The 23918-nt window shown below is 36.9% G+C and overlaps 1 protein-coding gene and 1 pseudogene across 1 annotated transcript; both read right to left on the bottom strand.

Moving 5' to 3' along the window:
* Window positions 1–3774: 3774 nt before the first annotated feature.
* Window positions 3775–5398, bottom strand: LOC148695171 (BURP domain-containing protein 3-like). The gene is made up of 3 exons (XM_088699186.1): window positions 5293–5398; window positions 5098–5209; window positions 3775–4700 (listed from the first exon to the last, which is right to left on the bottom strand). Exons 1-3 carry the CDS (start codon window positions 5329–5331, stop codon window positions 3916–3918), a joined length of 936 nt encoding a protein of 311 aa, XP_088555312.1. The 5' UTR covers window positions 5332–5398; the 3' UTR covers window positions 3775–3915.
* Window positions 5399–21806: 16408 nt separating this feature from the next.
* On the bottom strand, window positions 21807–22451 carry LOC148695172 (BURP domain protein RD22 pseudogene; annotated as a pseudogene).
* Between the last annotated feature and the right edge of the window lie 1467 nt (window positions 22452–23918).

A 23918-nucleotide genomic window follows, 5' to 3' on the forward strand; every position in this document is an offset into this window, starting at 1 on the left:
TTTTACACGGTTTACTCACAGTGAAAAATGCAAAGATTCTGAAAGGAAGGAACCCCATTGAAAAGGAAGAAACAAGAAAACTCAGGCCCGTATGGTAAACAATAGCAAATTGGTTCAATTTTTATAAAGGAATCCCTTCCATTGTCTAGTGTGATGTTCCCCATTTAATCCAGCTTTGAACCAATTGCAGAGCATGCATTTGTAGTAAAAAAAAACGTACCGGATGAAACCGAAAATGCAGAACATGTACCGGCCTAAATTTTTTCTTACTTATTTTATTTGTGTAGAAAAGAAATTGGAGAATTTAATTCAATATTAATGTAGTGACTAGTGAGAGAAGGAGCCTCCCGATACATTGAGCTTCTTATTTTCACTCTAAACAAGTCATCCTATGTACTTTAAAAAGTCATCTTGCACATAATTATTAAGTTTAGTGCTTAATATTTTGCCTATCAATTGAGCTCCATTAACTTTTGAACTAATGAAGCAACTTTTCTATTGAGTGATGATGAATCATTCTATATTTTGTTTATGCCATTTATATACCTCTACGTATTTTGCGCGCGAGAACCCCTGCTTCAAAATATTCATCCTGCATTTTTTTTGTATTTTGCATACCACTTCTCATAGGTAGCATCTTGTTTAAAGGGAGGATGACTTTTGCCACGGATGTACTGAATTTTCTCACATTCGGAGATGTGAATCTCCATCATCTGGGACCACATGTTCGCCCATGGTTAAACAGTGGCGAATGTTAGACAAATAAGGAATATGGTTGGAGTCCTTGTGTAATTGTATATAATATTATTATTGGAAGAATAAGCCGTCCTACAGCCGTCAAGCCGTCCTACAGCCGTCCTACCTTGTCCTACCTACACACTAGGACGGCTACCTTGTCCTACCTACACATTTGTATCATGTATATATATCCTTGTAATCTTGTAGAGAAATATAATGAAAAAATTAAGCATTCTCTTCCATTTGCATTCTCTTCCATAAGCATTCTCTTCCATTTGCATTCTCTTCCATTTTTCCACATTCACGTATCAATAACAAATATATTTTTTAGCCTACATACCTTTTTCTACAGCGAAGGAGATCCACTAGTGCACGGATACGATGACGAGGGCGGCCGCGACGCATCAAGAGCCAGGATTCTGTTGGGGGTTGAGCAGCGACTTAACAATTTTTCAAATATTGATCTAGGGTTCTCAACTCAGTAAGATCTGGTAGTTTCTGAATCCTTATGTAAGGAATTACAAAAGAAATTCTTTCAACAAAGATGTGAATTAGGAAGGGTTGGTCGACGGAGTATGAACCGAAGGTTTAATCTTGATATACCTCAGAACAATACATTGATACCAAGTTAGAATTCGTGAAATGCGTCGTTAACTTATTCTTCTCACAGTGATGAAATATATATACTGGTATCCAACCCTAAATTACAATCAATACATAAAATCTAGGAAAGGAATTCCAATACACTTAATATTAAATATTCTAATAAATGATAGGGCTTATCAGACTTTATAATTAAGACAAGGCTTCTCAAACTGTATTATTGGTATTCCTTTACAATGAAGTATAGAACCACAAAGGGTCCGAATTTCAAACTGCTACATTGGAATGGAGCACTTTTCCAAATGATGAGGTCAGGTTACATAGCTTCTATATATTTAGGAACCCCATTAAGATTAAGACTCCTTAACTTATGAAATGGAAAACTACTGCTATATACTAGATCAGGAAACAAGATAACTCAGAGCCTGCTCCGATGGTAAACAATATATTAGGTTGGTTCAACTTTTATAGGGGAAGTGCCCGTAACGAATCTGAACTTTCAAGTTTGTAAGGATTAGGTGTAAATCCTCCAGCCCCTTCCATTGCCTCGTGTTAAGTTTATGTGTCAGTAGAAAGCTACTGACGAAACTGAAAATGCAGAGTATGCAAGCGTATGTTTCATAGAAATATAAACCAGAAAACGCACAGCATGCAGTGGCCTAAGGACGTTCGTCTTATTTTCTTCTTCTTTGTTCCTTTGTGAGGGTAAAATGGAGAAATTAATTCAACCTTTTTTTCGGCACTAGTGATATTCAACTTTAATCTAATCTAAACTATAGAAAGAATGATCATAATTCAGGCGAATAAGAAAGAGGCATTTTCTTTATCTTAATCGATAAAAATAAAACAGGTTTCGTCAAAAAAAAAAAAAAAAAAAAGTTTAGGGTTTGGGTTACAAATATCAATTCGTTTGATTAGATTTGCTGGATGCAGTGAGTTTAGCATAATTTCAATGTTATGCTAGGATGCATTATGCATGTCGTCCTAAACAAAAATTTAATGGATGAAAAACCATTAAGGCTTGACTTTTTCGCAACAGAAATTTACTTGATGAAGCGAGGAAGAAACTCAGAGCTAGCTAGCTTATATGGTAAACAAGAGTTGTCGTGGCTTCAACCTATGTGGGACACATGGAGAAGTACTCAATTTACTACATTAATTGTCATGCCTAGGTAGCCAACCCCTTCCATTGCCACATATGAAGCCATTAACACCTCACATTTCAAGAAATAATCCTCAACTTTTTATACGTCTTGATCACATTTTTACTTAAACTTTGCCACATTTTGATTAGTGTGTAGATGAATCAATAAACCGAGCAGAGTACCCAGGCGATCAGGCTTGGATTCATGTTCAAACTTTGATTAAGATCATGGAACTCTGCTCAAACGGATCGGCTCCAATGTTGTTTTTTTTTTTTTTTTGGTTTCTTTAGAGATAGGTCATTGTCACTCTTGTTTCCTAAACTTAAACTCATAGGGAGACTTTGGATGCGGTCCCTAACTATCAATATTTTTTTACTGAAGCCTTGTTGGTTTTCAATTTTTGATCCAAGTCCTTGAAATTAATGTAATAATTTATTTTTATGTATGTTACTATATCTTTTAAATTAAAAATTGAAATTTATAGTTGTTTATATTAATGATATTTTAAATAAAAACTCATACTTTGTGGGCTTAAAAATATTAAAATATAAATTATAATATTGTGTGTGTGTGTATAAACATGGGTACATTCATCAAAATTAACAAAAAAGTTATTGTACAAAAAAATGGATACATTCTTCAAAACCACACACAAAAAAAAAAAAATATTAGGCTTAATAACATTAGTAAATTTCTTCAATTAAACTTGACATAGATATATTCTCGAATCTAAAGAAAAGAATGTCCCCATATAAGTTTAAAAATGGAGTAGAGAAAAATTGAATAGATTTTATATAAAAAAAAATGGTACATTTTACATATAACAAATTGGTATATTTAAGAATGGGTACATTTTAAGATTAAAAATTTGAAGTGCATATAAGATTAAAAAATTGAGGAACATTTTATAAAAAGCTAATGGTTACAAACTTATTCTAATTTTTTATTTATTTTAGAAATGTTTTGAATTGAAAATTAGTTAGGAGTTTAATAAAGGTGTGAGTATTAAAATCCTAAATCAACTATTAATTTTATTTTAAAAATTATGTAACTGACATATAAATTCATTATTACATTAATGTTAGGAACTTGGATCAAAATCTGAAAACTAATAAGATTTCAATTAATGAACATTAGTAACTACGGACCGGATGCTAATTTTTCCAAACTCATATATCTTTAAACATTCAAATAAAACTCAAAATTCAATCTTGTTGACCCTCTTTTTCTAGAGCCATAGATGGCCATACATATTCTAATAAATGGTAGGTCTTCTCGGACGTTATAATGAAGGCAAGGCTTCTCAAACTTTATTATTAAGTAGATCTTTTACAGTGAACTAAGTATAGAACCACAAAGGATTCTAATTTCAAACTGGTACACTGGAAAGAAGCAATTTTCCAGGTGATGAGGTCAATTTACATGGTTTCTATTTAGGAACCCATGCAATATGGCCCTCGGGAAGAAAATGGCAGACGGAATCAGTTCCGGGTGCAACTTTGACCTCTAGCAAGGCATAAGTCTTCGGGTTCCAGGCAGACGTATCGAGATGGCAGATTGCTACTGCTTTTACTTTCGTCCCGTCAGATCCTTGCAGAGGCACGGAATAAGCCCTAGTTCTTTTAAACCCATGGCAGTAGAAGACGGCGTAGCCGTTGTCCATCTTATGACAGACAATGAGTCTGTCCTTGTCTGCTGAAGTGATCAGCTTCACTCCAGGGGTTATTGTGTAATTCTGGATGGCAGCTCCTGCTTCCAACTCTGTGGAGATTGGTTGAATATTTCTTCCGAGCTTGGCAGTAGCGTAATCAACCAATGACTCCAAGGAGGTGGCGCAATATCTTTGTTCTCCTGGAATAGCTGTACTTTCACATGTCTGAAGGGTCTGCTTCATTATATCAGCCTGCACTGACCCAGGCTTCAGTGAAAATCGGTTGAGAATTTCTGGCAGTTTGCTAGATGAGAAGGGGACTGATTCTGCAATTTCGCGGGGTAAGAACATTGCTGGAGTACTTGTATTTCTTGAGAAGCTATATTTCATTGTTATTCCAGGACGCACGGCCTCCTCCAAGAAGAAAACTACTTGCGTTGGATCTTTTAGGCGGTTTATATCGTCACGGGAAGCGCTCCTGTTGTAAAGGAAAAATAGAAGACGCGCAGCCATAAAAGATTGTGGGTTGTAACCAGCAAAGTTTGTGGCTGTTCCGCCCGATTCTGCAGATTTACCAACATAAATTAGATATAAGTTCATGCAACACTTATTTCAGGAAGCACTTCAAGTGTTTTTCTAGAATTTAAATGCTCCAAGTTTATGCACCAGTTATGTGCTTCTTTCAGGAAGCACTTTAAGTGATTTTCTAGAATTTACTTGTATTTTTACTAAGGATTGGTTCTAAAAATATTTTCATCAAAATCACTTTCAGTTATTTTAAAAGCACATCCAAACGAGCTCTTAGACATCTAAAAATACAAATTTTGCCAGTCAAACTTAATTATGGATATTGTTTAGTTGGAGTCATTGGGTTTTTATTAGAGAAATTTACCATGATGAGTTTTAGTTAAAGAAAATTGAATTCCAAGGGATGTACTCATATTTTCCGTATTTACTAACCAGGCTGGATTAGTTCACTGAGAGTTTTCGGCATTGGTGTGTTTGGTAGGACGGAGTTCCAGTAAAGCTCAGGTGGTAAAGGTAAAGCAGCATGGACTCCCACGAGTGTGAGCTGCAAAATTTGAAATCACGGATTTAGTAAGATAGATAGAAAATGAAATTAGTAAAAACATAAGATCAAATTACAGCGCTTACAGTAAAAAAAGCAAAGATTCGGGAGAGAATGAACGCCATTAAGACTCAACTTCTGCAACACAAACGAAAATTTTACTGGATGAAACAAGAAAACTCAGAAAGCTGTGGTAAACAGGAGCAGATGGGTTCATTCTTTATAGGGAAGTAAGAAGGTAAACTACAAATTTGTTGGGATTAGGTGTAAAACATGCAGCCCCTTCCATTGCTAGGTGTGAAGCTCCCCATTTTTTACTCGGCATACCTGCCAACAGAAAACTTTGTGAAGGAAACCCGGAAAGCAAGAGCATGCAGTGGCCTGAATTTTTTTTTTTAATTTGTATTTTTGTGGTAAGATTTTTTTGTGGATTTTATTTGCACAAATGAATTTTTTCTGTCTATGTAAACTACATATTAATATAACTCTGATTGTCAAACAAAACATTATGAAATTATTATTCTACCCTCTAATTGCAACTGAATAAAAATAAAAATTATGGATAATTTAGTAATTACAAAAACACAAATTTTGTTGTTTTTTATTAAAACATCACCCACAAGTAACTTTGACGTCTTTAATATTAAAAACCAAACCTTTCTCCTCTCTGTCTATTCCCACATTCTCTCTCTTTTCCTCTCCTTCCATTTTAAAAACAAAAAAAAAATTGTTCAAAGTGTGTGGGCATGGGCTAGTATATACTAGCAAAGGTCACACACTTCATGTGTGAGAAATATAATTTTATGCAGGTGTCATAAGAAAAAAAAGTGTTGTCAGTTATGGAGAGAGAAAGAGAAAGAGAGAGAGAGAGTTTAGAGAATAGCGATATGGTAACATGGCTATGAGATTTAGAATAAAAAAAGCAAAAAGTTGTTTGTTCAAAATTACCTTAATGCCCTTATTTTTTCAGTTATATATTAAAGGTTATATTGTAATTTCATTAGTTTTTTGTTGACAAAGTAAGTTTTATTAATAGGTAGTCTAGATAAAGAGATCATACCAAAATGGTGAAGCTCTCAATATTCCCAAAATATCTCTCCCCAATTAGAATTCTAAAAGAAAACAATTCAATTAAAATTTTATTTCAATTTCATATATCCGTTAGTTTGACTATTAAGTAATGATGTGGTAATTATGGGTTATGTTGCAGTCCTATTAAATTAGAAATATGATTGTGTAAATTCTAATGTATCTAGGGATATCTTTGAATATTTCCTTTAGTAGTTAATATCCTATTAAAGTTGTAATTCTATTAGGGTAAGGAATTAACCTTCCATAATATCATAAATAAAGGTACAATAGGATGGAATAGAACACACCTCACAATTACACATCTCTCTCTTTCTCTCTACTATTGCCACACCCCCTCTCTCCCTGTCCTTTATATGATACAGTAAATTAGGCCTACAACACGTTATTAGCACGCTCTTGAAGCTGCGCTAAAGTGAGTTTATTCTTCAATCAGGAGAGTATTATGTTTTAATTATTCTCTTTATGATTAATTTATTATTTTATTGAATTGATTTACATGCTATTGATTCAATTTAATTTTTTTCTTTGTTGAATGTGATACAACGCATAGGAGATTCAATTCCGGCTTTCCGAAAATGATCTTCTACAAATTCAAAGGCTCAGTTGTTTTTTTTTCCAATCAGATTCCTTTAAAATAAATTAAGATATTGAAATGACCGTGAAGCATAAAAATATTCCTCATGATGCATGAACCTCCTATATTTATATTTTCCTTTCAATTATATATATTGCATATGTGTTCTTATATTTTGTCAATATATATATTTGTTCATGCAATACGCAATAATGCTACGTGAACTTTGTGAGTCAAAGAATGTAAATAAAATAGAAGCATGATTTTTTATTATTTATTTTTGGGTTCTAAAAACCTAAATACTAAAAATCTGAAAAGAAGAAAAAAAAAAAAAAAAAAAAAAAGAAGAAGGGAAAACTCGGCTGAGCCGCGGCTTGCAGCGGCGCCGGTCATGGAGTTGTGTTGGAGCCACGCGCTCACGCCAAGCTCAAGCCAAACAGCGCTGTTTGAGCTGTTGCCCAGAAAAATCTAGAATTGCAAAAACGCCACCATTTTGCACGTTGTCTCCCTCGTTGGACCTGCGCTCACCTGAAGCCGAGCCTCTCCGACCCCCTTCCACCAATTTTGGTGAAAATCGACGACTCGCAGTCATCTAGTTTCACAGCTTTTCGTCCTCGACGATCAATTTGACTGAGATTCCAGAGTGAATCTTATTGGGATTTGGACAACCGACGCCATCTTCTTCGATTCCGACGTTGAGCTAGTCTCCGTTGTGAATTTAAGGGTCCTCGTTGAACCTCAAGTCGTCCTCGTCTGAGAACACCACCAATTGTGGCGGCGTCATTCAGTTTTTCCGGCGATTGCATGCGCCCAGCGAAGCTGGGGTGCCCGAAGCAAACCCAGACCTTTTTTTTTTGGGCTTTGTCCAAGCCTAGCCAACTTGGGCTTCAGTTGTTTTGGGCCTGTTGCCTCTCGGCCCATCTTTGCTGCAAGCCTGCAGCTTGCATGCCCTATTGGGCTGCTCTTTGCAACCTGCCTAAAGCAGCAGCCAGAAATTTCAGTGCTGGGTTGCCTTTGTTTCTCGGCCTAAAGCCATTTTCGGCTCTTTTTTTTTTCAGCCAGCACCCATATTTTTGGTGCCCAATTTCACGACCTTAACAAATTTTTTAGGCTTTTCTTTTGTACGGCCTGCAGCCATCTAGCCCACATGACCTGAAATTTTGTATTATTTTTGCTTTTACGATCGACCCCAAATGGTCTCGATCTATTGAATTAATTAAAGTGATCAGCAGTCTATTAATCTGACAAGACATCCAAAATTACTGGCCTAAAGCCCACTTTTGTACATTAACGATTCAATATTTTATTTATTTTCTTTGAACCGTTGACTCCCTTTCATAGTCCTGAAGCACTCACACTTGAGTTCCTGAAGCAACCCAAATCCACTACACTTAGTTGTATATTGCATTATGTGTTCTTACAGGTACCTATTTTTATGAACCGGAAGTTCATAACTAAAATCGAACATGTAGTTTTGAATTTAGTGCCTTTGAAACTTGAAGCTTTCATAAAATAATACACCCATGAAAACTCGATGTTTTTCATGCAAACCATGTCTTAGATCCCAAATGTTCTAACTTTGATGCTTATGGATATCTTATTTCCATAAGAGCAATCACAATCTTATTCCCTTCATTTAATGGATTGTTGAACCGTAACAAGTTCAATTTCACTGGTTTGGATGTTTCTTGACTGAAACCACTTTATGTGGGTACAAGACGTGAATTTGCACTTGACTATCAGGAAGCTGAGAAACCATTGAAGAAAACAATGGCATGGAAGAGTTGAATAAGCCTCCTCTATGATCTTCATTTGAAGACTTATGCCGGAAGCATTACATACAGAAGTACCTCCCGAATGAGGATTCCATGGCTCTTTGACTCGCTCATACGAACCGTCTAATCATGAACGATTTTGCCTGAAGCACACCATGATTATGTCTATGAATGAGTACGATTCTAAAGTTTATAAATTCGATCAAATTTTGACTGGAGAATACTTTTCTCGTCCTTCCAAGTTTCTAACTCACTCCTGAAACAGCAGCATAGAAAGCGGAAGTTTACCAAATTCTCGAATCTGATTACTACCATAAACATGAGAAAAAGGTATAGACCTAGCTTCCACTGAAGTCTACTGAACGGTATAAACCTAATTTGATTGGAGTCTACCGAATGACTCAACCTAGTTCAGTCAAAGCTTACCAAATGGTGGTGCCTTGCTTCAGCAGGGATGCACCAAAGGGCATGCTCTGCTAGAGATGCACCAAACGGTATTGCTTTGTTTCGGCATAGGCCTACCGAACAAACCCTTCTAGCTTTGGTTGGAGCCTACCGAATCCAATTTTGGGTTTGTCTTTCTCACAATCCAATTTCAAGTTTGTTTTTACAACATATGGTAGAATCAAGGCTTGCCAAGATGTGGCATCGTGCCTGAAGCGTGATCCTTGGCACCTAAAACCTAAACCTTCAAGAATTAGGGATAATATTTCCAAACCTTAACCCTGCATAATCTACTTCCGTCTTGATGAAATAGATCATTGGTTATGCATCTGTTCGTGCCCCTACCAATGTTGTTGAGGAGTACCATTCTCGTAGTCAATATGTGAGACTAATTTTGCTCCACCAAACATCGTTGGAAGAGTAGAGTTTTGACATGGATGGCTTTGTTGGCTGAATCCCCTTAGTAAACCATTTACTTTGCGAACATTTCTTTATGTTCTTGGATTCACATTTGGTGTTTATTTTATTTATGGATAATCTTATTGATATTGTCCTTGAAGATGAGTTAATTGAATCATGTTTCTTAAAACATATGACCAAATGCAATTAAACATGTGATTAGGTACGAATGTGGGAAAGTTAGTTGTCTGGATAAATGTGATACTAGGCACACTGACTTTATACCTAAAGCACATCTCTAACAACGACTTCAAGTCTATCCAACCTGATTAAGAGCATTGACACGCTTCTCGTTGTATGAATGGTACTAACTTACCTTTTAAGAGACTTTATATTCTCCCTGTTCGGAAGAACGTTGTTGAGTCTTAAGGATATTTGAGAGAACAATGATCATGAATGAAACCACTGAAGAAAATAGAGTGGAATATCTTTGCACCACCTCCAAAAATGAGCCTGAAGCTTTGCTTTGGGGCCAATGCTGCCTCCTAACTGGGAACACACCACATGTGGCCGGCCTAAAGCCTAGTGATTGAGCAGTTTGCTTACATTGGCATGACCATTTGGGACACTCAGTTCGAACAATGATGCCACGACGTATCTCCTTACCCGAAGTAAGGACCTTGTGCCTACAAGCATACTTTGCCAAACCTGCTTATTGGGGGGAAATTGATATTCTAAATCATTTCTCGCAAAGATATGAAATGACTTTTTTCACAGTGGATTCAAGGGAATATATGTGGACTAATCCAACCAAAATGCAGACCATATAAATAGTTATGGTTTTGGTTAATGAATTGACAAACTGTTCACATGTTCGTCTACATACATTGCTGCTAAACCTTTTGGATGATTTTAAAGGTTCACCACCCTACTTATCCCATAAAGTTTGGAAGACTGGATAATGCCGGAACGTTTATATCGATGATTTTCGATAAAGTATTGCATGCCTTTTGGATCGAATTCCCATGTTCACCCCAAATAGCCTCGCGTAGTGATCATAAAGAGCAATTTAAATGATCACCCGGACCTTGGTAAACATACCAAGTTTTTGGTTTCTGCCTAAGACTATGCAATCTTGTACACAACTATGTTGGTCTGCCTTGAGGCCCATTGCCACCCAACTTATTCGATGTTACAGTTGGTTACTGGGTACGAACTTGACACTTCGTATTTACGTGTTTTGGGTGTGTATTCCATGTGCCAAGTTGTGATGCAGCAACGTACCAATATGGGTCCTTAAAGAAAGATGTGAATCTTTGTCGACTATGATTCTCCTTCACACTAGCTCTTTTAGAGCCTCTTGCATGCGATCTCATTACCGCTCATTTACAGATTGTCACTTCAATGAGACAGTCTTCCCACCGTTAGAAGGAGATAATAACGTCAACGTTCCTGTAGAACGGTGCGAATTTGCGTGGATGTTGCATGTCTCATCTCGATCCCCGTACCGCACAAGTGTGATAAGCAAGTGCAATGAATTCTAGCTTTCATAATGTTGTTTTAGACATATTCCTCTGATCTAGCTAAAGTGACGAGATCATATATCAGTTGCAAACATGCCTGTAAGGATAGACGTACTTAACAGACGTCGAGTGAACATCCCTGAAGAGGAAGGTCACGGCACAAAATGATTCCATACTCGATCGCTGTCTCAAATCATTTCCATCTCATGAGATTAATCCGAATTACTCCAGAAACTTGAAGTTCTTGGTCCAGTATACTAGTTTGGATGAGTTAATGGTGGAATTGAAATGAGATTATCATCGATGATGTTTTAACTTATATGGTAGCTACCGACTTAAATGAAGCGACGATATTGAACCGTGTTTCGTTAATTAGTGACAACGTAGAACTGATTGGACAACCGAAATTACAATCCAGGTTAAATTCTTTACCAAAGTATGTTTTGGATCTATCGTCCCACACTGCCCAAGGTAACCCTGTTGTGTTACAAGTGGGAAATGAAGTGTAATGAGATGAATGAAATAGTGATGCATGCCTTACAACGTAAGGTTTCTCTCAAACGCCCTGTGATTGATTGCATCATTATGAAATGTGGTTAGTGTTTTCTTCATGGGGATATATATACAGAGATTTATATGTGAGGTCCTCGAAGAAAGTACATGGACTGGTTCAAATAGTTCCAAACCATGGAACACCCTCTCAACTTGTTTGAGGCGTTCATTTATGGATTGAAGCAATCCAGCGGATGTGGTATACTCGTTCAAGTGATTATTTGATCAATTAAGGATATGAATTATGTCTTTGCGTGTTAAACTGTGAAGTCTTATTTCGAATTGCTAGAGTTATAGTTTATGTCGTTGACATGAATCTCACTAAGACTTTGGAAGAGCTTGAGAAAACTATCTCGCATTTGAAGATGAAATTTGAGATGAAGAATCTTGGGAAAACTCGTTCATGTCTTGACCTAAAGTTGAAGCATTGTTTTGACGCTACTTGGTTTACTACTCGAATTACACCCTGAAGGTGTTACCTTTGAGTATACCTATGATATTCCATATGCTATATGCAAATGAGACCCTTGAAGAGGTTATGGAATCCGAAAATTCCATATCTAATTTTAACATTGTGCTTCGTTATACTTAGCTCATTGCGATATATATGACATCTCATTCGCTGTTGATCTATTGTTAAAGATATAGCACTGCGCCTACATGCAACCACTGAATTGGTATTAAAGACGTTTTTTCGCTACCCTGAAAGGTACTACGAATTTGGGCTAATCCTAACGCATCCCGAGCGGATCCAACCCCCCTGATCCTTGGAATGATGCTTGCCTTGTTTGTTATGCTGACACATGTTACTTATCAAACCTACACAGGGAATAACCTTAAATGGTTATGTCTCTACCTTTAGGGGATATCGCAATATCTTGGAGGTCCACGATATGACCTTAGTTGCGAAACCTTCAAATCGTTTCAAGACTCACCTTACTTCACTAAGCCCCACATAAGACATGGTTGAGATATCTTGTTGAGTATATTCGAAGTACTTGTTGTTTTCATCCATCGTTGAGTCTTGATGACGATCCATGAATACTATGCTGCATGTATCAACCTGACTAAGACATGATACATCAACGAAGTCAACACCAAGACATATTGTGTTTACATCTACATCAGCAAAACATCAGGAGATTGAAGTTATGCCAGTCGATACCAGACAACCTTGCTGACCTCTACACGACATCACTGCCGAAGTCAACCTTCCAGAAACTTGTCCGAGGAATTGGTATGCCTAACTATTCTTGTGCATTGCTTGTAGTTCTCATTTGGAAGTTCTGTCAAACTCAGGAGGAGTATCTAAAAGTATACTCACTTGATCTTAATGTACTATTTTTCCCTACGATTAGGAGCATTTTTCCTATTGGGTTATTGCTACCTAAGTAGGTTTTAATGAGGCACCCATCCTGGGCTGGTCATACCCTTGTGAGCTCTTCTACTTACAACTTCTCACTTTTCTCCTTAGTCTATCGGTTTTTCTCCCATCTTGGGTTTTACCGTAGCGAGGTTTTGTGAGTTTTACCTCTTATGCATTCTTCTGTTGATCTGAGATTTGCATTCGCTCATTGTGCCGACGACTTAACCAATTGTATTTGCTTCATCACTGAAGACCTGATGCGCCATTTACTTGAGTATTTACACACTCAAAAGAGAGTGTTGCAGTCCTATTAGATTAGGAATATGATTGTGTAAATCCTAGTATATCTAGGGATATCTTTGAATATTCCCTTTAGTAGTTAATATTCTATTAGAGTTGTAATCTTATTAAGGTAAGGAATTAACCTTCCTTACTATTATAAATAAAGGCACAATGGGATGAAATAAAACACACCTCACAATTACACATATCTCTCTTTCTCTCTACTATTGACGCACCCTCTCTTTGTCCTTTATATTATCCAGTAAATTAGGTTTACAACTGGTTCTATATTTTTAATGACGTGCGTTGAATTATGCCATATCTTTAAAAACAATTAATTATAAAAAAAAACTAATTATTTAATAATCCTAAAATGAAATTAAATAAAAACAAAAACCTAGTAAAAACCCCAAAAACCCATCTTCCCCGTCAAAACACGATCTCTCGCTACCCTCTGCTGCTGTATGGTTTTCCAACCATCTGACCCTTTCATTCGACCACCCTTATCAGCCCACCAAGCTCATGTTCCACCTAACCCTAACGCCCTCAACAAAACTAACAACGTCTTAACTTCCTACAACGGCGTCTTTCAGCGACTTGAGTTCTACGTTTCGCTGACGTCGTTGATTCGAATGAGATCGAGCCTCGTCAAATTGGGACTTCCAGCATCTACACCAAGCCGAGCTGGATCTGTGCCACCAAGCCGCATCCTGCCTATCGTTGCTGCCTGAAATCAGAATTGCCTCCTGCAATTTCTTATGCACCAACCTACTCCAATACCTACCTGCTGCAATTCCTTATGCATCAGATTGCAGAAACTCGTCGTTTGCTGTTCTTGATTGCATATTGCCATAGTTCGATGAAATTATTAGTGCAAGAACTCGATTGTCGCAACTTCTAAATATGACCAGGCGGCGAATTGCACACGTTACATCTAATTTTCTCTTCAGATTCTTAAATGTTTTCAACTTTCTAAAATTTGGGCCAATCTCTTGAATATTTTCTCTGGGATTTTCACGAACAAATGCGGATTGAAGTTGAACTATTTAATTTTTGAGAAATTGTAGAGATTTGAATGAGTTTGTCTACCTAAATGAGAGAGAGGTGCAATTATGATAGAGAAGGGGGTGGTTGCATCTGGCTACCCTAGGGTGGGAAAGATGTGGGTTTTTTTTTTTTATTTTTATTTTTTTATAATTTTTATAATTTTTCAATTAAATGAATTGAAATCATCTTTAATAATTAAGTATTTTTTATTAATTATTTGGCCATGTGGTACAAGTTTGATAGCCATGTCATCATAATGTGGAATTCATTATCACTTGATGATTAATTTAACAAATTTTTTAACAAATTTATGAAATTGAAATGAAATATAAGTAAATATCTGAGATTGAAATGTTTTAAAGATGTTGTATGAGATTGCAATTAGCCTTAAACTTGAGGGGGTAAAATGTAATTTACCCTAAAAAATACAAATAAAGAAAAAAGAATAAGATGTGAAAAGTAAATTGCCACACACATGAGCGTCTAAGTTAACCTACTTTGATGATATCATGAAAGAAGTTGAGGTTTCACTTCTTTATAAGCACATACAAAGTCTCTTAATTACCTAACACGTGTATCATGCATATAGTAGCGCCACAATTAAATACTCAACCAATGGACAGATAGCACCAGAGTTAAAGCCTATGTATTATTATCTATTACTGAATGTAGTAGAGCAAGTTTACTATAGCATGTTTTTTTGAAAAAGTCCACAATAGACCTAGCATTCGTGTAGTTTTCGTAACATACCCGATTCTTAACAAGTCATGTTGTGTAACACTCGTTAAAATGAACATGTAACATGACTTGACCTGAATTTGTTCTGTTAATATTTATGGGTAGTATGACCCGACCCGTTACTCATTAAGAAAATATATTTTAAATCAATAAATAATCAAATAAAAAACTACTAAATTAGTATCTACATATCACATTGACACATAAATATTACTTCAAAACATAAGAGAGCGGGATATAAGATATAAATTATATGCATAAAAGTAAGGTAGAATATACAAACACTCGTAATGACAAATTCGACAACTTTTGTCAAGATCAACTCCGATATTCTCCACTATAATCCTATAAACCATAAATTTAAATTTAACCATTGATTACCTTTTACATTTAAGCTCCATCTCTTCTCACCGAATTTCGTTTTTTAGATTTTCTTGTTTGAAAACATGATCTTTTAGCAGATACAAAAAGATGAACAATTTAGATTGTTGATATCATGTTTGTGGATGCAAATTTCTATCGTCTTCTCATTTGACGAAAATGCAAAATAATAATACCTAAGATTAAGGCCAAAATCCTTATGCGCCCATGATGAATTGGGGGGGGGGGGGGCTTTGGATGAAGAATCTTCGATGCCAAAGTTAGAATTATGAAAGAATGTGTTTTAGAGTTTGTGGGTAGCAAATGGCTTAACTATTTAGTGGGAGAATATGACTATTTATAGGGGAGTGGCTGACCTTATTTGGAGAATAGTGACCGGCCATATATGGTGCAATTGGAGAATAATTGCAAGATTATGTGAAATAATATCTTGCAAGTAACATGGCAATTAATCCTAAATTAAATTGGAAAATTGGGAGTTACCTTTTGAATAAGGATTTGATGAGGAGTGATGAGAGGGATTTGAATAAATTCCATTTTGATCACCTTTGACTCTTCTTTGATTGAGACGTTATTGTCCGTTGAATGCGCATGGGAATCCCGGTGTGCATCGAGGGTAATTTTGTTCTTTTAACCCAAAAGTCCACGTGTCACTTCCATAATTTTCTTGATTATTTTTGGCTCCACAAATGCCCCCATACCTGTTGGGTTGCTCGCAGGAAAGGACAACAGGTATAGAGATCTTCCTTTGCTTTAGGAAACATAAGATTGTTTCCTATTTTGATATAGTTTCCCTCATTAGTTGGAAATTAGATCTTTCTAGGAAAGGGAAATAAATCACTTCCAAAGTCTATTTAAGTCTACCTTAAGTAGATGATTAATCAACTTCAGAGAAATTTATTCTACCCTATAAGAGAGAGAAAGCTAGAGGATATTTGTTCCCACTCCCCTAGTAATCTTCTACACTTGCCTGTGCAAAGGACTGTCTTTCGTTCATTTCTTCGTTTTCACATCGCACCAAGGTAAGGAAAAAAGAAATTTTCCTTGCCTTCTTAATTTTTGGGAGCATTGGGGCTTGAAATTTGGCTTGACAAGGGTCAAGGATGTGTGAAAATATGGCTGGAGAAGCCACGGCATGGCTGCTGCCGTGGGTGGCTGTTGTTGGCTTGGTGTGGTGGTGACTTGGTGTGAACCAAGGTCTGGGTTCAGCAGCGTGGGCCATGGAGACGAGCTGGGGCTCAGCTTGGATTCAGCTGGAATGGGCCAGGGTGTAACGACTCAAAATTTCTACTTCAGAAGCTAATAACTGAGATAGGCCCGAATTCATTTTCTTAGCAAATTTCACTAAAAGATTAATTTCAGTAATTTTATTATGACTACATCTAACTTTCTCATTAGACTGCCTATGTACCCTACTAAGGGATCAAGCCATTCATAGTTCACATTATGCTTCTAGAACAACATACTAAAATTTCATTTCGATCCAATGGTTGGATCTCCGCCAATCACAACATTTAAGTGGCAGTCGACGTTTTAATTCACTAACTTGCAAATCCAATTTGGGAAGATTTGTATGTCAGATTCCCGATCCATAAGTTCTTAAGGTCCTCAAATATTATTTACTATAATATCTCAAAGTTTGGTGACAATCCAACGGTTGAATGGTCATCAGTTATGAAAAATCGTACGACGGTACAATTATCCGAAAAAATTTGAATATTCAAATCATCGTATCAAATTTCAACGAACGGACTTTGGATATGGGCTCAGGACATGAAGGATTTCCTATTGTCCAAAATCCATGGAAACAGATTCTCCCCCACGCGCCGCCACACGTGTCGCTGCGTGTGGTGGTTTCCGGCGACCTGAAACCCACTTTTTTGTCTAACTCCAAATTCTACCAAAATTTACAGGAGATAGAGCTCAACAAGAGGAACACGTTTTATACCTGCCACGAAGTCCAAAAGTGGACGAAAGAGGGTCAATTCCGCTGATAAAGCTGGCGGGTGCCTAAAGCTTTCCCGTGTCGATTCGTCGCCCATAGTGGTACAACGAGATCAAAGCTGGTCGAGATTTACTCTTGGGATGATGGGCTACAAAACCCAAGTGGTGGCATCGGCCATCGCTTCGCCGATTCACTGGAAAAATGAAAAGGGCGACCGAAGCACCATTGGTTTTCATCGGTCTTTATGGCTTCACACTGCCACATACGGTGGTTAATCAAGGTGGTTCTTGGTTGGATTTTGTAGAGAGGAGTGAGAGCTTCAAGATAGTGGTGGTGGAGTCGAAAAACTCCATCGAAGTTGGCCGGAATCGACGTCTAAAAATGGGATGTTGCGAGGGTCAATTGGGTCACGAACTGGGTTGGAGTTTCTGGGCCTTTTTGGGTCAGTTTCCTCCCCTGGAAGCTTCCTAATTTTCTGAACAAATTTAGAGACTTACTACTAATAGTAAGTCCACGTGTCTAAAGTTCTCACCACTTCCGAGGCTCGTAACTTCTCCGTTCTAACTTGGAATTAAGATCCGTTTGAACCTACGCGCTTGTAGGGTCGCCCTCTATTCCAATATTTCAAGAATTATGATAAAATATATGAGCATAAAATACGTCCTCGTATAATTATGCTAACCAAATAGGGCATTTTCGTCCTTCCCCACCTAATGAAAAATTATACGACATAATTAATTCTTAATCCGAAAGCAGGATTTTACATTTTTCCCCATTTGAATTTCATAACCATAAATCGATCTTTTTTTTTTTTTCACATAAACAATAAAATGAATATCCACATCATTTTAAAAATATTCAGGGTGTTACATTCAACCCCCAATATAATAAATCTCGTCCTCGAGATTTCAACCATCGAATAACGAAAAGGGATTAACGCTAATTCCAACATTCCATTTATAGGGAATAAAATCATAACCTCAATCTAAGATTTTATTCAAGTCCCAGAAATAAATACTTCCATGAAGTAATCATTCATACTCAGGTTTCCTACCACGCACATTGGTAGAATAAATATCGAAAATTCTAGCCATACACATTGGCAAAATAAATATCACCTCAAGCCATAATTCACATTGGCAAAATAAATATCACAAGCATGCACACAACATACTAAAGATTTTGGGTCATGAAATTTGCTAACCTTTTGTATCAAAAGTATGCGGTTGTATGGAATTTTGTAAGAAAATGTCCGAGAGAACTACTTGCCTCTTATGTACCCAATTCTGTGGGTTGCGTAACAAGTATCACAACATATTTGAAATTAGTGTAGATCTAAATGATCATTATGTGCTTGGCAGATGTGAAGCTTATCGACTTTGTAGCATGTCGACAGTGGATAGAGCTTTGTATATGCACGTTATCTTGTTTAGCCTTTCACAAAAATATGCGGTTGTATAAGTTTAGCGCATCTTGCTGCTCGAAGGGCAAGCTGTAGGCAATCTTCTGGAAACCATAGGCTACCTTAGTGCACTCGATAGCAGCTTCAAGGTTCCAGGGCAGCCATTCATAGGACGTACTACATAATGTGCCTCCTCCGTCTCTGAGGCCCGGTTCCCCATGGATTAGGCCAAGAGATAAAAAATCCTTCAGTTAGCTAAGCCTTGAAAAAGACTATAATGGCTACTTCTAGAAATACTGACATAAGCCATTGTGCACCCAGTTACACTAGGGCAGCCCGACTCATCCACGTCTTGATACGGAGTGTATAGTTTATCTTCTTGCATTAGAGAGTAAACCCATGCGGGTGTCAGGGAATTGGTTTACCCTCTCATAATGGAAAACATGGTTGGTCCCCAGAAGGGTGCAATTCCTGCGATAAGTCCCTAAGAAAGACGTGATCTTCTTAAGTGATCAGTTGTTGTAAGCATGCAGCTGAGAGTATACGCTGTCTTAGGGGCCCAGTCGGGAATGTACATTGCCATAATGGTTGGTTCGTGATTGATTGAGCGGCTGCTTGCCAGGACGCTGCTAGAGAGGTTTGTCGTCTGCTATATTCTTACTTCAGGACATCTCCTCTGAGCACGCTGCATCTCGGTAAACTGCAAAAGCTGATTCACCAAGGTTGTCTATTGCGCGAGGGCACTTGTCAACTTTATGACTTGTCGAGACAAGTGTTGTTCGCTATTTGGGTAGGAAGAGCTTGGACGATATGTGTCTCCTTGAGTAGTGGAAGTGTAATGGACTTCGGGTGCAAGACTTAAGTTAGGATATATCTCGTCCTCCATCATTTGATTTGGATCTTTGAATGTAGAAAGTTCCGTTTGTTGTGGTTTTTGAATTTCCCACCATTGTATTTTTCTCCTACGCCTATTCAAAGAATTAAAAAATTCTAGGAATAAGGACGTAAGAAAAGTTTACATATGAATGAGAAATGAGAAACTTTGAATGTGAGAGTCTTTTTCGAGCGTGTGAATCAACCTCTCAATGAAAACACCAATTTGTGGATGCAAATTTCCGCCGTCTTCTCCTTTGACGAAAATGCCTACAAAATAATAACACCTAAGATTAAGGTCAAAAGCCTCACGCACCCACGATGAATGGGGGGGTTTTGGCCAAAGAATATCCGATGCCAAAGTTAGAATTCTAAAAAGAATGTGTTGTGGAGTTTATGGGTAGCAAATGACTTAGCTTTTTAGTGGGAGAATATGACTATTTATAGGGTAGTGGCCGACCCTATTTAGAGAATAGTGGCCGGCTATATATGGTGTAATTGGAGAATAATTGCAAGATATTATGTAAATAATATCTTGCAATTAACATGGCAATTAATCCTAAATTAAATAGGAAAATTGGGAATTACCTTTTGAATAAGGATTTGATGAGGAGTGATAAGAGAGATTTGAATAAATACCATTTTGAACACCTTTGACTCTTCCTTGATTAAGCCGTAATTGTCCGTTGCATGCGGGTGGGAATCCCAGTGTGCATCAAGAGTAATTTTGTCCCTTTTACCCAAAAGTCCACGTGCCACCTCCATAATTTTCTTGATCATTTTTGGCTCCACAATGTTCATATTCTTACCGTCAGTGAAAATATTGCTCAAAGTTTATAAAGTCTATAGAAACTATACAACTTCAACTCATATTTTAGTTAACCTTAAACATTGGAACATGATGTCAATGATTTGAACCGTTCATTTTCCTGCATCCCTTAAAAAGATTATGTTTTCAAAAAAGAAAATCTAAAAAAGGAAATCCGGTGAGAAGAATAAAGCGTAAACGACAATTGATGGTTAAATATAAATCTAAGGTTTACGGATTATGGTGTCAAATTTCAGAGTAAACCCTTTTATGAAAGTTGTAAAGTTTATCATTACGAGTGATTGTATATTCTTTCACATTTTTTACATTTTTTACATTATTACTATGAATTTTTGTTTATTTTGAACTCCTATAAACACACTATTCACGAGGGTTTTAAAAATTCAAACGACAATGTACTTATAATTAAAGCGTAGATGATGATCATGAGCATTTGTGTATTTTTTTTATATTTTTCAAACTAGTAAATTAATTATTATATAATTATAATGTGTTTTGGTGTTTTTAATGTGCTTTAGAATGTTTTACTCTCACTTAAGATTAAGAGGATAAGTCACTTAGTACTACGGTCTAGTGGTATTCCTCTTTACTTGTAAGTGAGAAGACTTAGGTTTAATTCTCGGCAAAGGCAAATTTGAACCACATTATTGCTAGCTCGTTGTGAGGCTAAACCCACTCCTCCTCCTTAGTTTATATAATATCGTTTGTCAAAAAAAAAAAAAAAATTAAGAGGATAAAACATTTATGAGTATGAGAGAGAGTAAAAAACTTTTTTAGAGGAACTCTAACACTCGCAACTCTGCCTATTAACCTGTATACTACACTTACTAGTTGATTTGGAGTCACAACAGAGTTATAGCACTAATGGTAGTAAGAAACTCTTATAATAAAAACAAATAAATGAAATTTTAACTTTAATTTTTTTAACTTATTAAAGAATAATAATACAGTAATACATATTTAATATACTATATAAATACTATGGTATTGTAGTTTGTAGTAAGTTTTTTTAGTCGTTTAAAATTATCAAAGTAACTTTTTTCTTAATGGGTCAAAATCATCTGCATGTAAACTTGGTCATGACCCATTATTAACGGTTTTTAACGTGTGACCCGATAACGACCTGATTAGTTAATGTGCTGATCTGAAACCGTTATTTTCGTATTGTTTCGAGTGGGGTTAACATGTAGTGTGAAAAATTGCCAAGTCTAGCCCACAAGATAGCATGCTTTCATTTATGAGTATATATAGGCTGAAATACATAGTGACAATAAGAAGTAATCGACTGTCCATTTAATTTCAAACTGTTGCCATTCAAACTATGCTAATTCAGCTGATGATATCATCATATGTAGAACTGATGGGTTGATCAATCAAATCATGTAGATTTCTGGTTGGGAACCCAGACAACATGATCACTGGGAAGGAAATGGCAGACCGGAACCGTTCCTGGCTTAACTTTGAGGACTTGGAAGGCCAAATGCTTAGGGTTCCACTCTGATGTGTCTGTATGGCAGACTACTACTGCTTTAACATTCACCCCATCGGCACCTTTCAGGGGCACCACATATGCTGTTGTTGTTTTTGTTGCATGGCAGTAAAAAACAGCGTAGGCATAGTTCTGCTTGTGACATACGACGGATTTATCCGCCACCAACTTCTTCACTCCAGAAGCTATTGTGTACTTCTGTAATGTAGCTCCTTTTCCGGCTTCTGTCGAAATTGCTCGAATATTTCCTCCTCCAAGCTTGGAAGTGCTGAAGTCAATCATGGACTCTAAAGAGGTAGGACAATATTTATCCTCTCTAATGCCTGGATTTTCACATTCTTGAATTGTTCCCTTGATTATATCCGCTTCCACGGACCCCGGTTTCACTGAAAATTGGTTGAAGATTTCTGGCGGCTTGTTGGACGAAAATGGGATGGATTCGGTGGTTTTGCGTGACACGAAAGTTGCTGTGTTTGAATTTGTAGTGAAGTGCAAGTTCATTGTAGTTCCAGGTTGCATATCTTTTTCCAAGAAAAAAATAGCGGCGTTTGGGTCCTGATGGAGTTGGGTTTCGGTGGCTGCATACCTGTAGTCAAAAGGGTTTGGTCCTGGTTTTACTCCAACATACACGAGCTTGCCCTTGTGACCTGACACTCCTCCTTTGCCAGCACCAACATTGGTTCTCTTACCGGGCTTGCCGGCGTTCAACCCAACACCGCCTTTGCCTCCTACGTGTTTACGTTAGTGCCCGCGCCTGGCTTTCCTTTTCCAGCTTCCACGTGCACACCGCCCTTCCCGACGTTTACATTGGTGCCTCCAGGCTTTCCCTTTCCAGCGTCCACATGCACTCCAGTACCCTTCCCAACATCGACATGGGTGCCTCCGGGCTTTCCTTTGCCTACATCAACATTGACACCACCCTTTCCTACTACAACAGAGGTGCTCTTACCTTCTGTGAAATCTGCAAATTTTAGCAACATAAATGGTGAACAACTGAGAAGAGTTAGATTATTATGCTAAAATTTGGGAAAATTTTCAGATCATACATAGGAAATACCAAAATTCACCGTTAAAATTGTATCTCTAAAGTGTAGTCAAGTGTATCGACACACAGCCATTTTGTAAAGTCAAACAATTTTCTCTATCAACAACATAAGAATACCTAAAAATGTAGTCAAACTTATATCAACACATTCAATTGTAAAGTCAAATCATTGATGGTATCAACATCAACTACATATCCTCCATTTTAAATATTTCAGTTACCCACGCTATATAAAAGTTTCTAAAAAGCAGACTGGTTGTTTTGAGATTGACTGTTCTTATTGTGGCTTTTATTGACATGTATGTAAGAAAATAAGTACATACATACAATCCAAATTTGAGCAATGATAACATTTAAGGTATTCCATCCCTTCATCTTTTATAATACAAAATTATTGCTTTTTCAGTGGATTAATATATCACTTTTATAAGGTATAGACACATTTGTTGACATATATATAATATCTAATACATGCATGTAGATCTTACACACACACACACACACACACACACACACACACACACACACGATGGTTAGGCTCACTTGTATTAGAAAGTGTTTCGGTAATATTATTAGTTTGTATGTCTAAATAGAATTATTGTTTAGGAATACATAATATTTGAGCTTCTTTGAGACTTTAAATACTAACCTGTAGGCTGGAGAAGTTCTGATAGCTCTTGGCATTTTTGAGTTTGGCAAGACAGAGTTCCAGTAAAGTTGATGTGGTAAAGCAGCATGGCTTGCCACCAGTGTGAGCTGCAAACGGCATTTGAACTCTCATCAGTATTAAATCAGACAATGAATTAGCAAACATTATTTAACTAAAACATCAAATTAACATGGATGCATAATTAAGAAAACACATAATATAGTAATGCTATTCTTACCGCAATTTTATACCACATTTCTTTACCATCTTAGGTGGCAGATGAGTTGGATAAGCAACATCATTTAAT

The sequence above is a fragment of the Pyrus communis genome, chromosome 8 (genome assembly GCF_041283825.1).
Source record: "Pyrus communis isolate YQ-2024b chromosome 8, ASM4128382v1, whole genome shotgun sequence".
Lineage (NCBI taxonomy): Eukaryota > Viridiplantae > Streptophyta > Magnoliopsida > Rosales > Rosaceae > Pyrus > Pyrus communis.